This window comes from Schistocerca gregaria, chromosome X (genome assembly GCF_023897955.1).
Source record: "Schistocerca gregaria isolate iqSchGreg1 chromosome X, iqSchGreg1.2, whole genome shotgun sequence".
Lineage (NCBI taxonomy): Eukaryota > Metazoa > Arthropoda > Insecta > Orthoptera > Acrididae > Schistocerca > Schistocerca gregaria.
Window position 1 is genome coordinate 517,609,598 of NC_064931.1, and position 17,233 is coordinate 517,626,830.

Below are 17,233 nucleotides of genomic sequence, written 5' to 3' on the forward strand. Positions count from 1 at the left end.
TTAAATCTATACTCGATGTTAACAAATTTCTCTTCTTCAGAAACGCTTTCCTTGCCATTGCCAGTCTACGTTTTATATCTTCTCTACTTCGACCATCCTCAGTTATTTTGCTCCCCAAATAGCAAAACTCCTTTACTACTTTAAGTGTCTCATTTCCTAATCTAATTCCCTCAGCATCACCCGACTTAATTCGACCACATTCCATTATGCTCGTTTTGCTTTTGTTGATGTTCATCTTATATCCTCCTTTCAAGACACTGTCCATTCCGTTCAACTGCTCTTCCAAGTCCTTTGCTGTCTCTGATAGAATTACAATGTCATCGGCGAACATCAAAGTTTTTATTTCTTCTCTATGGATTTTAATACCTACTCCGAATTTTTCTTTTGTTTTCTTTACTGCTTGCTCAATATACAGACTGAATAACATCGGGGAGAGGCTATAACTATGTCTCACTCCCTTCCCAACCACTGCTTCCCTTTCATGCCCCCCGACTCTTATAACTGTTATCTGGTTCCTGTACAAATTGTAAATAGCCTTTCGCTCCCTGTATTTTACTCCTGCCACCTTTATAATTAGAAATAGAGTATTCCAGTCAACATTGTCAAAAGCTTTCTCTAAGTCTACAAATACTAGAAACGTAGGTTTGCCTTTCCTTAATCTTTCTTCTAAGGTAAGTCGTAAGGTCAGTATTGTCTCACATGTACCAACATTTCTATGGAATCCAGACTGATCTTCCCCGAGGTTGGCTTCTACCAGTTTTTCCATTCATCTATAAAGAATTCGTGTTAGTATTTTGCAGCTGTGACTTATTAAACTGATAGTTCGGTAATTTTCACATCTGTCAACGCCTGTTTATGAATTACCTTGAATGAAATGGTCTATTGACACACAGTCAACATGGGTTTAGGAAACATCGTTCCAGCGAAACACAACTAGCTCGTTATTCACATGAAGTGCTGAGTGCTATTGACAAGGGATTTCAGATTTATCCCATATTTCTGGATTTCCGGAAGGCTTTTGACACTGTACCACACAAGGGGCTCATAGTAAAATTACGTGCTTATTTAATATCATCTCAATTATGTGACTGGATCTGTGATTTCCTGTCAGAGAGGTCACAGTTTGTAGTAATTGATGGAAAGTCATCAAGTAAAACAGAAGTGCTTTCAGGCATTCCCCAAGGTAGTGTTATAGGCCCTTTGCTGTTCCTTATCTATATAAATGATTTGGGAGACAATCTTAGCAGCTGTCTTCAGTTGTTTGCAGATGACGCTGTCATTTATCGACTAATAAAGTCGTCAAAAGATCAAAACAAACTGCAAAACGATTTAGAAAAAATATCTGAATGGTGCAAAAAGTGGCAGTTGACTCTAAATAATGAAAAGTGTGAGGTCATCCACCTGAGTGCTAAAAGAAACTCGTTAAACTTACATGATAAATCAGTCTAATCTAAAAGGCATAAATTCAACTAAATACCTAGCTATTACAATTGTGATTTTGTTGCTTTTCGAAATTTTGTTTAAAATGGACGAAATGATTTTATGTGCAGCGAAGGAAGGAAATATGATTTAACTGACCATGAAGTTATTTCTTTTATTTAATTGTTGAGAAGCATACTTATCTTTACCAGATGGAATTAGTTGCATAAATATTGATATATTTGCTGAATTAGAAAAAAAAGATGGCTTATTGGCCACAACCAAATCTTGTGCATTCTACTTATAAACTATATTTTTTAGTGACAAAAGCTCTCACACACAAAACATTCACTAATTATGTGCACAGTATCTTTACTTATTCAGAAGTTGTATAGCCATTCCAAACCTCCAAGATGTTGTAGTACAACAACATCCTAACTGTGGTCATCTCGCACTGTGTTCCATAACCACCCACGATTTAGGTGGATTCGTTGCAGGTGGTACAGACAGACAGTCTTGCGATGAAGTTTTGGATGCATTCTCCATACATAAGCTGTTTTGAGCAACTGGCATGACAACCCACAAGCAATGGAAGTATCTTAGACCTCATAGCTACAACCAGCCTGTCCTTCTCGAGTGTCAGTATTGAGACAGGGATTAGCGATTATGTTGTCATCACAGCCACGATGTGTAACAAATCTTAATAAATCCACCAAACAGGCTTGGGGAGTAGATAAACAGTTTCTAGCATCCTGCTTAGACAATGGATGGACATCATTTAGTTACGTTTAATGGGTAATAAATCTTAATAAATCCACCAAACAGGCTTGGGGAGTAGATAAACAGTTGCTAGCATCCTGCTTAGACAATGGATGGACATCATTTAGTTACGATATGGTGGACGTCGAGTAATTAGTGCAGAAGTCTAAACTGATTGTATGTCACGATCTGGAGAAGTATGTGCCAGTTAAGTGGATTAAGGACGGAAAAGACCCACCATGGTTTAATAGCAAAATTGGAAAAATGCTGAGAAATCAAAGACTGTTGTTGTACTCTCGATTCAAAAAGGAGTGCAGAAACATCAAGGGGCAAAAGTTAATAGAGATTTGTGCGTCCATAAAAAGGTTGATACACGAAGCGTACAACTTTCAAGGTTGTATGTGATCTTGCCGAGAATTCCATGAAAATTCTGCTCCTATGTAAAATCGCTAAGTGAACTGAAGGTTTCTATACAGTCAGTTGTAGACCAACCTGGTATAACAATAGAAGGCAGCACTAGGAACGCTAAAATTTTGATTTTGCGTTTAAAAGATCATTCATGCTGGAAGATCATACACACATACCGTCGTTGGGCCTCTACGCAAATGCCCATATACAGGGTATAGAAATCTCATCCCTGGAGCTGAAAAGCAGCTGAAAAAGTTGAAAACAAATAAGTCACCTGGTCTAGATGTAATCCCAATTCAATTTTACAGAGAGTACTTTTCAGCTTTGGTCCCATGATCAGCCTGCATTTGTCATGACTCTTTCGCCCAGCTGGAAGTTCCATGTTTAATGTTATGAGTATGTGAGCAAGTTGTTCATCCACGTAGGCCTGATATTGAGGAGAGATGAATTTGTTGTGAACGCTAGCGGGCCCGGGGCACAGGGCGCGCTGTGGCCAACCTGGTTAGTTGGCTGTTTCTGACCAGGCAAGCTCAGGTGCAGCGACAATGAGCACGTCGCCAGAAATGGGTAAACAGCAGAGCTGGGAATTTGGACGGTTAATGCTCTTATTGCCTTTGTGCAGAATGTGCTCCAGGAAATTGCAGAGTGTCAGACACTCTTAAAGCTGACCAAGATACAGCTCTTTGATATTTGATAATAGCTCACAACAAATATTAATGCAAATCTAAATACATCTGCAATCTCTGTAAAATGAGGCGCTTCCAGTGATGCAGTAGTATCTCAAAATCTTCTAAACTACATAAGTTAACATCTCATAGCGAGTAAACATTTTCACAGTGACCCTCTGAATTAACAACTTTTAATCTCTTCATGCAATTTCAACAAACATTATCTCAGATGACAGCATTTCAGTATAACTGTCATCCCAGTATCTATTTTATTTATTATTTACAACGTCTTATACATCTTTTTCATTATGCGAATGTTTGTCAGAACATCGTATTCTCCACATCTACACGGCAAATGAATACCTCATGTTTTACCATACTTGCATTTTTATTTAATGAATAGTTTGCTATTTTGCCAGTTACTTTATTTAAATATTTCTTGCAAGCATTATTAAAAAACTTTGTTACTTTGAAAGTGGTCAGTTGCGTGTGTTAGCGGACACCACCTTTGAAAAAGAATGTCATTAGACACTTCTGAGAAGCAGGTGTAAATAATCATTTAAACTATATTTAACGATAATTCGTTTTCATTTAATGTCAGCACAATTGAGCAAGAAGGCTAGCTTATTTATTTATGAACCAACTATTACTCATATTTATTGTAAATGGTATGAATAGAACCAAATGTTTATAACATTTCTTTTATTTAAAAACTGTGATAATATATTAGTTTAGTGCGGGGAAGTGGTCACGTCAGTAGAATCATGTCTGTAGAGATTGAGAACGATGTACTTTGTTGGGGATGGCCATCAACCAATGAGAGTTGGACAGTGGTGGAATACTGCTGGAGTCAAGTGGAGACTGGGGTTTTTTGAGGGAAGAGCTCAAGGGAGCGATATGGGACACTTATACGCGAGTTCTGGAAGAAGGCAGACCTATGCGTAATTCCGTCATCTATGTGATTCATGGTGGGCTGTGAACACCCGCTACCATACTTTCACTTCTGAAGGGGCTTATATTTCGAGAGCTCTGAATGTATTCCAGCATAGTACTCTTTAACTAATTCTGCTTGTGTCACGGAACTGAGGACAGACAGAGTATGAGTTACTATACTTTGTATTGCATGTGATAATTTGTGAATCATCATGTTAAACTCTGAATAATTTCAAGCTGATGAATAGTCTGTGTATTGTGATTATGAAATTGACTTAGTTTCCACATATCTATGATGACTTCTTAGTTTGGGGAGTTTTCTACCATTCTAATAACGTAATCAACATAACTTTACTGCTTTTGATAAGGTTATTTATGTCTGTATTGTACTGGAATATCGTAGAACCATTTCTCATTTATTTGGGATATCTTTTCTTGGTTCCAATGGCTCTGAACACTATATGACTTAACTTCTGAGATCATCAGTCCCCTAGCACTTAGAATTGATTAAACCCAACTAACCTAAGGAGATCACACTCATCCATTGCTGAGTCAGGATTCGAATCTGCAACCATAGCGGTCGTGCGGTTACAGACTGTAGCGCTTAGAACCGCTCGGCCATGCCGGCCAGCTATCTTTTCTTGAATTAACATTATTCACCATAATTCTCTGTTGTCTTAATCGATTATAGGCACTAGAATTGAACCCCTTTTATTAAATTATTCATTCATCTTTTATTTTATATTTCTGTGTGTTTTATTAACTCGCAATTGTAGCTGATGCATAGACTATTTTACTGTAGAATCACAGCTAAAGGTTATTTATTTGTAGCAAATTAGCTGACAGCAGACATGTCCGACTTGACCCTATGACAATGTCGAGCTATTCTTTTTTAAAAGAGCCGTGCATAGCTCCAGTACATAAAGTTTGAGCAATATCAGGCAAATTCACCACTAGTTTGCTTGTATGGATTGCTGTTTAGAAGAGCAACTACTCAACAGCAGTAAGTGTTAGGTACTGTCGCACAGGAGAATGGAAAGAAGAGAAGGTGACTCCTGTATATAAGAACGTAAGAGAATGTATCAGCAATGTTACAGTCTTACTCCTTTAATGTCAGTTTGGAGCAGAAACTGTTTAAGGAAACTCGAGTAGTTATATTACAAAAACAATATTTATAGTGCAAAAAAAAGTGCCGTTAGAACTATCTTGAGTCAAAAACAAACAGCCTCATGCAGAACAGCCTTCCATAATATAAAAATTTTGACATTTTCATCCATGTATATATAACTAAGAGTTTACATGACAGTTGAGTGAAAAGATCACTCCACACGGTTATAGTTGAATATAGAATTAAACATTGTTAAATTGAGCTGAACATTATTTAGTTACTTGCATATACAAATTTATATATATAAGACATGAAAAAGATTTCTCCACTTGACAGATAATTAAATATGCAACTAGACATTGTTAAGTTATTAACTTTCACACAATAAAAGAATAGAGAGCTTACACAGAAACAGCATTTTCAACAGTTTTAACTGTTGATAACTTAGACCTGAAACCATGCTGAGGCTTAGTATTTTGTTTCTGAGAAATGAATGAAAATTTGCTTTTATGTATAATATTCAATTATTTTTTAGAAGCTAGGTACCAGAGAAGCTGGACAATAATTGTGTGGGATTTATCACTGTTCTGTGTAATTGAAAGACTACAGTCTTTTTTTTTTTTAGATATTTTGGAAAAATGCCACTATCAAAGACCCAGTTTATAAGTCTACAGAAAGGAACTGATATTAAGTCCATTATTTTTTTAATAATTGCATCTGAATTACGGTATCAGTCAGTGTTCCTCAGGAGTAGGTTAATGAAAATGAAAGAAATCTAATTTGAAGTAACTTTCTTTTAGGTAAAATTCATCAAATTGAAGAAAATGAAAGAGTTCACAAACTGTCCAATGGGAGTCTCCTTATAAAACCAGTAAAGGAAGATGACAGAGGCTCCTATTTTTGTGTTGCAGAAAACAAAGGTATGATGTTTATATTTTATTCAAAGGTACTATTTGTAATAGTTTCTTTGTATACAAATATGATGTTAATTTAGCAATGGCTAATTTGGTACCTGAATACATGTCTTAATTCAAAAGCGCAGGCTTAATGCATTACATGTGGCCTCATATTAGCGTAATCTTTAAATACCAGGTCAGAGTTTATTGTAATTTTGTATCCAGTATTTTTCTTTAAGGAAGTATAAATTATCGGAAAATTGAGGATGAAATATTATTATTTGTATTAGGAGCTGTAGAAGTGCTGAGCCAAAGAACTGCTTCTAATTAATACATCTTACCTGCCAATACCAATAAATAAACAGAAAAAATCATAAGTGATAAATTCTGTATACATGCCATCTTCTTAACGTGGGAACAGTGACTGATGAACTGCATATCATACATTGAGATAAGATGGTCATTTGCCTTGGAATGAGAGAGCGGGATGACTGTATTCCCATAATTTGCTTGTGCAATTTTTTATCTTCTTCTGATTTCATTTGAGTGTCAGATTTTAAATTATTTTCATCATATCAGTACAGTACAGTTCAAACACACAAACACACACACACACACACACACACACACACACACACACACACACACACACACACACACGTGCGCAACACTCTATTTGTAAGCACTTTCTAAAATTATATCTGAGAAACTTTGAAAGTAAAATACGTAACTTTGTGTAATTAGGTACAATTCCAGCAAGCACTAAGGTGTAATTTGTTTTGCAGATGCCATCATATGTATCTGTGCATGCACTAACAAATTTTTGAGAAATTTTAACTATTTATTCAACACAGTTATGTGTATGTAACTAACAAAAAATAAACCATTGTAGCTAATTAACATGTACAATAGGAGGAAAGCAGTGTCAGTCATAGATTTTTAACTGAGTAGCTATCTTCAGTACATTATATCCAAGTCATAATAACTTATCAAAAATATACATCAAGAATAACATTATGTTACCAGTTAAACATCAGTTTAACTGATATTCGTTATCTGTTATGTCAAGTGGTACCATGTGTTATTATATTTACAATAAGTCATCATGACATGGATATAATCTGCTGAAGATAGCTGCTATGCAGTTGAAATCGATCTGCAGTAAACAGATTAAAAATTTACGGCCGATGATGCCAAACCTTCTGGATCAGATTAATATAACTGTGGAACATACTGTTCCTGATGTAAAAACACTTGAAGAATTTAACTAACATCTGCTACAAGAGGCTTATGTTCAGCAACATTTTCTGTGTGCAAGAAGTACTCCTCACCATTTGTAATTCATTAGTCAGCAGAGAGACATCATAATCTTACATACCTATATTATGCATATACCTCTTCTGACTTGCAGACAGTATAGATGTTAGTGGCTTGATTGACTGTAGAACTGGTCCAAAAAACTGCAGAATATTATGTGAAAGCTGGAGACAACATAGCACAGTTCATGGATTTGCTTTAAGTGCAGTATAATGCTATTCATAATGTTATTACCCATGTAGCCTTTAATCTAGAATGTGTCGGTATGTGATAGTGAATGATTTCAATATGAAACAAATTGAGATAAATAATTTCTGTGGCTATTTAATGATTAAAGGCCATTGATTTTATTCTTTATTAAGTATGTTGTTGCATTTATTATTTACAATGATTAGCAGATTCATTTGTATTCTGAACATCTTTAGATCTATTAAAACAAATAAATACATGATAAACCTGATGTTATATAGATAGTGTGAAGGACACATATGATAAATATGTGCAGCTATGCTGAATTGCATCCTGTATCTATGCTTAATCCACAAGAAATGATGACCTGTGTTGGAATACTCACAGAAAGAAGTACAAGAAAGATGCAACACTGAAGAAAATGTGTTCAGGATGTGAACTGCGGGATTCTATTGTATTCTACTCTGAAGCACCAAAGAAACTGGTCCAGGCATGGGTATTCAAATACAGAGATATATAAACAGGCAGAATATGGCACTGCTGTTAGCAATGCCTTCATAAGACAGTAAGTGTCTGGTACAGTTTTTAGATCGGTTACTGCTGGTATAATGGCAGATTATCAAGATTTAAGTGAGTTTGAATGTGATGTTATAGTCAGTGCATGAGAGATGGGACAGAGCATCTCCAAGGTAGCAATGAAATGGGGATTTTTCCCATATGACCATTTAGTGAGTGTATTGTAATGATCAGAAATATGGTATAACATCAGATCTCCAACATCGCTGCACCAAGAAAAAGATCCTGCAAGAACGGGAGCAACAACAATTGAAGAAAATCATTCTACATGACAGAAGTACAACCCTTCTGCAAATTGTTGCAGATTTCAATGCTGGGTCACCAAAAATGTCACCATTCAATGAAACATCATCAATATGGGCTGTCGGAGCCGAAGGCCAACTCGTGTACCCTTAATGACTACACAACACAATGCTTTACACATTGCCTGGGCCTGTCGACACTGACCTTGGACAGTTGATAGCTGGAAACATGTTGCCTGGTCAGACAAGTCTCATTTCAAATTGTATTGAGCAGATGGACATATACAGTTATGGAGACAAGCTCAAGAATCCAGCATCCTGCATGTCTCCTGGGGACTGATCAAGCTGGTGGAGGCACTGTCATGGTGTGGGGCAAGTGCCACGGGACTGGTATGTGACTGCCAATATGTCTAGATATGAATCTGACAGGTGACACTTACATAAGCATTCTGTCTGATCACCTGCATCCATTCATGTCCATTGTGCATTCTGACGGACTTGGGCAATTCCCACAGGACAATGTGAGAACCCAAACGTCCAGAATTGTTACAGAGTGGCTCCAGGAACACTCTTCTGAGTTTAAACACTTCTGCTGACCACCAGACTCCCCAGATATGAACATTATTGAGCATATCTGCGATGCCTTACAACGTGCTGTTCAGAAGATATCTTCACCCCCTCTCACTCTTATGGATTTATGGACTGCCCTACAGGATTTGTGGTGTCAGTTCCCTCTAGCACTATTTCAGACATTAGTCGAGTTCATGCCACATCGTGTTGCAGCATGTCTTTGTGCTTGAGAGGGTCCTACACAATATTAGGCAGGTGTACCACTTTCTTCGGCTCTTCAATGTAGTCTGAACTTTGTTTACTGGTTTGTTTTAACACAAATACTTTGTAGAGAATGTCACCTCCTAATTTATGTGTGTTGTTGGATTATGGAGCCTGTGCACTGCATGTAACAGTGATGGGTGTGTCTGCAACTACGATAGGTATTGTATAAACTGTAATATATGTCATATGTATGTTTCAGACTACTTGTGTAAGATCCAACTTAGCATGTCTTATTTGTTTTAACAGATCAGAAACTATTATTGTAATGATAAATATGACCACAAATATGGATATAGATAAAAAGAATTTGACTTATATACTATAGAGGGAAACATTCCATGTGGGAAAAATATATCTAAAAACAAAGATGATGTGACTCACCAAACAAAAGCACTGGAAGGTCGATAGACACACAAACAAACACAAACACACACACAAAATTCGAGCTTTCGCAACCGGTGGTTGCTTTGTCAGGAAAGAGGGAAGGAGAGGGAAAGATGAAAGGATGTGGGTTTTAAGGGAGAGGGTAAGGAGTCATTCCAATCCCGGGAGCTGAAAGACTTACCTTCCAGGGATTGGAATGACTCATTACCCTCTTCCTTAAAACCCACATCCTTTCATCTTTCCCTCTCCTTCCCTCTTTCCTGACGAAGCAACCACCGGTTGCGAAAGCTCGAATTTTGTGTGTGTGTCTGTGTTTGTTTGTGTGTCTATCGACCTTCCAGTGCTTTTGTTTGGTGAGTCACTTCATCTTTGTTTTTAGATGTCTATATATATGGAAACAAGGTTGATGTGACTTACCAGACAGGGACACTGGCGGGTCGATGGATACACGGACAAACACAGGCATGCACGCGGGGTTCGGGCTTTCGCAACCAATGGTTGCTTCTTCCCCCTTTTATGAAGAAGCAAAAGTTGGTTGCGAAATCTTGAATTTTGTGTGTATGTTTGTGTTTGTTTGTGTGTCTATCGACCTACCAGCGCTTTTGTTTGGTAAGTCACATCATCTTTGTTTATATATATATATATATATATATATATATATATATATATATATATATATATATATATATAAGGGGGTCATTGGGTGTGTGTTCACATGGGGCTTCAACTAAAATACATAAGTAATTTTATCTTCCTGTGCAAAGATATGTGAATCATGTAGACTCACACAGATAGCATACTCAGTTTTGAAAATGAACTTTGAAATATAATCTTCATATAATTTAGTAGTCATATAAATATATGTTCATGCTTTGCACAATACAGCATGATGAATGAATTACAGGCCAGCAGAAAATTTATGGAAACTTGATAAAACTGTGACAAATATTTCCAGTTCAAAACAATGACACAGATGGAAATAAGTTGAAAAAAAAAAGTATGGCTGGGCAATAAGAAATTATTTCAGTTCACAATCTGATGAGTGAGAAGACCAAGAAATAAGTAGTATCTCATGCATTACAAAGGTGTGACATTTCAGTAACAAACTGTTTCTTACCTTTTATAAATACAGCACTAAGAACAGAGGCCATCTCTTCAACCTGTTGAAAAACATTAGAAAATCTTCAACCTATTGAGAAACATTATAAAATAGTAAAACACAGTAAATTCCCAGTGCCTCAGTGAGCACCTGACAGATGTAAGGGATTGTCAGTTGACTCTCAACATAAACAGATGTAACATATTGTATATAAATAGTCCAAAAGACCTATTATTGTTCAGTTGCTTTTGATGATTGTTTAACACTGTCAACATCTCATGTTAGAAGGTTTCTGCTAATTATAAGAAATCTGAATCTGCCTTTAAGCTATTATTCGTCTGGCAAGAAGAAAAAGTTAATAGTTTATTGAAATTCCAGTGTAAATTTCTTAAAAGATTCTAGCATAGAAATGAGCTGTAAATGGAACTTTAATTTGCAAAAATAATAAGAAATGTCTACATGAAACTTCCTAGCAGATTAAAACTGAGTTCAAGGCAGGGAGTTATCGAACCAGTCCAGAGCACAGTTTTAATTTGCCAAGAAGTTATATATAAGTGCACACTCCACTGCAGTGTGAAAAGTTAATTCTGGAAATTTCTGTATGTTCTGTAAGACCCACCACATCTTTTAGCAAATCACTTCTGGTATTTTGGAGAGGTGCACTGGCTCTAGATTGAATACACCTGGTGGATTAATGATGACAGCTGGTATGCCAACCAGCTTTGATGTGCTTTACAGGCTGTTTCCCATATCCAACTAGATGAATACTGGGCTGATACATCCTACCTTAATTACACAATTCAAACATCTAGAAAATATTCCCACACCTAGATGTAGAGACATGGGATACACAGACTCCATCGGGGTGGGGGTGGGGGGTGGGGGGTAGTAAGGGGACCGGGTTTATGGTGACAGGAAGAGCATCTGGCCACCCTGTATGAATCCAATAAGTACCTTGCTGATCCCATGAAGATATGGAATATAAAGGCCATGAGAAGGAAGAAGGTCCACATGTTCTGTAAAACTGATAATGAGTAGGTGATCTTATTTCTGAGACAGTGGCTGGACACGTATTGCCAGGACAGACACTGGAATAGATAATAACAAAATAGAGAAACAAAATTTTGAAATCTCTTTCTTCAAATTCTACTCCACAAAATAAAACAATTAGTGAAGCTTGCTGAAAACTGATGCCTTCAATTTTTATATGAAAGCTCTTAAAGCATTTTAAATAAAACAAATCTTATTAACATTCTACACCTTTATCCTTCATGTATATACATTTGCAGTTCTGTGCCACTAGAGGGCTCCAGATTGTAGCATGTGACATGCTGGTGTATAACATAAATATGTCAGAGCATGAGAAACAGAGTACTGTAATTGAGTTATGAATCCAAAGAGTTCATCAACACATGGAGCACCCTCTGTTTCAGCATGACAGTGCTAGATCACATATGAGTGATGTGACATCTGCAACAATCTGTCGCCTTGAGTTCACTGTCATAGATCATCCTCCCCACACATGAGTGATGTGACATCTGCAACAATCTGTCACCTTGAGTTCACTGTCATTGATCATCCTCCATACACTTCTGATTTGGCCCCATCCATTTTTTATTTGTTTCCAAAACTTAAAGAGTGCCTTCGAAGACTTCTCTTTGATATTGATGAAGTGGTGCAAGCAGAGGTGAGGTTATGTCTCTCTCACCAAAGTGACAGTATCAATGAACTGGTATCTCATGGTGAGAAATATCTTAGTTGCCAGGGTGACTATATTGCAAAATCAGTAAAGACATAGAATGTTAATAGTATTTGTTTTATTTACAAATCATTAAGAGTTTTCACATCAAAAATTCTGAGGCATTATGTTCCAGCACACCCACATAATTTCCCCATGGTACAAAGATGTGTGACAAAATGAGTAGTTCTTCTAGTGCTGAAAGAGATTTGCAATCACTAGAACTCAGCAAATATCCTTAGCTTGATGAAATCCTGGGCAGATTCTATGCAGTATTTGCAACTGAATTAGTGCTGCTCTCATTTATAATTTACTACAGTTCCCTCAAAGAAGGAACATTTCCATGTGATTTGTAATGAAATGAATAAATTGAAAACAGTACATGTCATACCCATGTATAAAAAGCCAGCATAGCTAATTCAAAAAACTGCCATCAGTATCAGTCATTGCATTTGCAAAAACACTGTATAACATATTCTGAACTCAAACCAAATAGCAACCAACAACAAGGAGAGATGGTCTGGGGTGCCATTACATTTTACAGCAGAACCCATTTGGTTGTCATCCGTGGCACTCTCACAGAACAGTGGTACTCCAACAGTATTCTACAGCCCATTTTGTTGCTCTTCATGGCAAACCATCCTGGGCTTGTATTCCAGCAAGATAATGCCTGCCCAAACATGTCAGGAGTTTCAAATGCTTGTTTTTGTGTTTGCCTAACCCTACCATGGCCAGCAATGTCACCAAATCCCTCCTCAATTGAGAACATTATGGGCAGAGCCCTTCAACCAGCTTAGTACCTTGATGATCTAACATGCCAATTGGATAGAATTTTGCATGATATCCATAATGAGGACATCTACAACTATACCAATCATTGCCAAGCCAAATAACTGTTTGCATAATGGCCAGAGGTCAACCAGCACATTATTGATTTGCTCAATTTGTGAAGCTATAAATCATCCAATTTTTCTGAGATTGTAATCATTTGTTTGTTTGTACATATACATCATATCTACAAATTTCTGTCCCATTCAGATAACTCCTTTGTTGTGCAACATTTTTTTGTCTTAACGTGTAAATTTCCAACTATGTAAAATTATATAAATTTAGGAAAAACGTGTTAATTAAAGCAATTACACTAACTAATAAAATAAAAGCAAACAATAGCAAGTAATCAAACTGTAGCTTGTGATGCTGCAGGCAGCAAAATTTACATCACTAAAATTATGATAGAGACAAAATGTAGTCAAGAGAAATAAAAAAAAATAGCCCTGGAGTCTCTCAGGTAGTGCTAAAGTTGGTACTATTAAAAAAAAGTCACAGAAATCGAAAGTTCAAGGTTCTCAAAAGCACTAATCACTGCAAACAACCACAGAGCATTTAGGAAGACCGAAATAAATTCACTGACTTTGAATAACTTGGCATCATCTGTATTAGGTTCAGATGTTCTGCATGTGGGTGACATGTGAAAATTTGTGCCAGACTGGGACTCAGACCCAGATTTCTCACTTATCATGAGCAGTCACCTTACCATTAGCCTATCTGTGCATGCCTCTCAGACCATCCATTGGTCCAGAAAAAGTTTTCATACGTCACCAACAGGTAGAACATCTGCACCTACCTATATTACAGCTGACACCAATTACTCATATTCAGTAAGTTTATTTGGACATAATTTTGAATGGCTGTCAATCATCATCAGTGAAATTATTACATGTCGAGGCTGGCAATAGGTGATAATTCCCATATGTCTCAATTCCTCATAGCCTTAGTCTCACTGATGTGGGAATACAGAATTAAGCTGCAAACATTCAGTGATGAATATAGGAGATTGTGGCACATGGATGTAGACAGTATGACATACAGAAGTTTTGATCAGTTCGGGAGGCATGCATAGATAGCTTCATGATAGTGCAACCTTATGATGAGCAGAAAATTTGAATTTGAGTCCTGATTTGGCACAGATTTTCACATGTCATCAACAGGTAGAACATCTACAGCTAATATAGCTCACACTAAGTTTTTGTATTCAGCAAATTTATTTCAATCTACACCCATCCAAAAAAGTTTTGCATCACCTCAGTTTCCAGAACTCCTGAAGAGGAGTATCAGAGGCACAGTCCATTTGACAGTTCAGAGATTTCACTAAACCCACCCAAAGATGTAAAGAACCATGCATGAGCAGCGACTATTAGACTCTACTGGAAAATTTTTAAGTTTTTCTTAGCCAACCACACTTGCCCATGCATTTTAGTAATGGTGCTAAATATGCCTGTGTCAAGCACACTAGAGGCCATCATCATCATAATTTTCTTTCTCTTCTTCTTCTTTTTCTACTATTCTGCATTAATTTTGAGCATAGTTTTCTTCAGTCAGTTGGTGATAAATCTCAACAAAGTTCTCATTAGTGTATGCAGTAGCTGCTTGCATGTGATGTGTAATTCCTTTCCTCCATGTCATGTAACCATCCAAGTTCTAACAAGCTTTTATACCATTGGAACCCTTTGTATTATATTTTTTTAAGTTTCTGCACACTCTAATGCAAATTTTGGGAACACTGAAAAAATTGTTTTCCAGTAATGAAAGAGAGCACTAAAAGTGTTTTCTGGGCAAAGAAGAATAAATATTCCTGAAAATGTGCAAAATTGGAATGTTTAATAATCCAATTTGTGTTTTTTTCCAAGTGTATATAGTTAGTTATGTCAGTGCATATGAATTCTTGCCACCCCCTTTAATAGTTTTACAAGAATTGGAGACTTGTATAGGTCTGTTTTGGCAGGATGTTAGGCACTGTAAAAGTCTTTAGTTGTGCTCACTCTTGTTCTATTGCATAGTCACTCATCTGATGCATTTAGAAGACACACCTGTGCAATTTAGTTTACTTTGAATTACATTAACTGCTTTCTCTTTGATGCTTTCATATACATGTATATTTCAATATTTTTCTAGGTGGCAGGGGCTATGGAAAAACACACCTTGGTGTAGTAAATCCTGTCAAAGTTTACATTAGTCCAAGTTTATTTGAGTTCACCAGATCTCAAACAGTTAGACTTCTCTGCAATACAGATGACAATTCCACAGCAGAGTTCCTTTGGATGAAAGATGGAGATGTTTTAACTGTAAGTGTTCCTGTTGTTTTAGATTAAGAAGATACCTTTTATTGCATAATTCAGTAACTATGAATATAGTTTAGTTCATTATTGCTCAGTTGCTTTAAGCTAGAAAGTTTTCTCATCAGACAGCAAACAGCTCTCTGCTTGAGTTTGGTCTTTATCAGCTTAGGAGCATTCTGTATCAGCGCAGCAGTGTGCTAAGTGTTGAGGGTAGATCTTTCCATTATTAGGCAATATAGCACAGCAGTTAAAGTGCTGGACACACATTTGAGAAGACAGTTGTTCTAAACCCTGTCTGGCCATCCACATTTACACTTTTTGTGATTTCCCTAAATCACTTAAGGCAAAATCTGGAATGGTTCCTTAGAAAAGGAAGTGGCCAGTTTCTTTCCATATTTGTCCAAAATCCTCAGCCTGAGGTTGTATGTACCCTCTCTTGCATAACCACATTGCTGATGGGATGTTAAACTCTAGGGCCTAATTGTTCTTACTTTTCTTGTTCTACAAACATTGGAAGGAGAAAATATAGCCATGCACTGTATAGTTGAGGAATTGGTTCGTAGATTGGCATGTAAATAATACTGAACTACAGCTATTCCTTGGGTTAACAAAAACACACAGCACATCACTGCATTGTGTAAGTACTGCAGCCTGACTCTTCACTTTGTACAGTTCTACAGGTCTGAGTCAATGTTATGGATGAAACTATACTGTCTTTCCTGTTATGTATCTGTTGGTTCCATTACAAACTTATTTTCTGGAAACCTATCATCACACCCCATTAAAACTCATTGATGTGATAGTATTATGCCCCCTGAATTGATGATGTTCTTCCAATTACATTCCTGTTTCCAATTTCATCATTGACAAGAAGGGGGGGGGGGGGGGGAATCCTCATTGCAGTCATAGCATCTGGCATTTGATAAGCTACACCTGTGTCCTGGGTTGTGATAAAAGGTGAGTGCATCATGGTAATCAGTCGATCTTGGCTGGGTATGGGTTTTGTAAACCACGAAATCCTGAGTTCCTGGCTAGCAAGTGCTGTCAATTCTCTACAACTGTAAGCTCTGGCCATCCTTTGCTTACCACTGTGTGAGACAACAGTGGAACATTATGTCTTGGATGTCATGGATTTTGACTAAACAGCTTGCATATTGAGTATGGTTCAAACTGTATATATGACAAACTTCAACCTAAAGGTAAGCTGTATACAGATAAGATTGAGAACTGTTGTGGTAAACAGTTATTTGTGTGCAACATCTAGGGTACCTGTCATTTACCAGTGGTATTAAGCTCACTTAGGTATGCTCATCTCTGCCTGAATAACTTTCAATTTGACAGCAGTTTGTGAAAACTGTATGGAGTCTACATTTTCTAACACATTCATCCTCCAGTACTCAGTCTCGCAATTCAGAAGCTGATTAAAATGATATGTTATAATAAAATTTTTGATGAACTGTTCAGTTGCAGTATTAATTAAAATGTAAGAAATTTTCATGTAATGACAATGCATTCATTGTTAACTAAGACTAGCAAAACTGTGAAAA

General features: G+C 36.8%; 1 protein-coding gene across 1 annotated transcript in view; it reads left to right on the top strand.

Annotated features, from left to right (window-relative positions):
• LOC126298209 (hemicentin-1-like) overlaps nt 1-17,233 on the top strand; it is a 748,827-nt gene that overhangs the window by 205,465 nt on the left and 526,129 nt on the right. The window contains exons 11-12 of the mRNA XM_049989513.1: nt 6,096-6,215; nt 15,523-15,692. Coding sequence (XP_049845470.1) covers nt 6,096-6,215; nt 15,523-15,692 — 290 coding nt within the window. The remainder of the gene's footprint in view (nt 1-6,095; nt 6,216-15,522; nt 15,693-17,233) is intronic.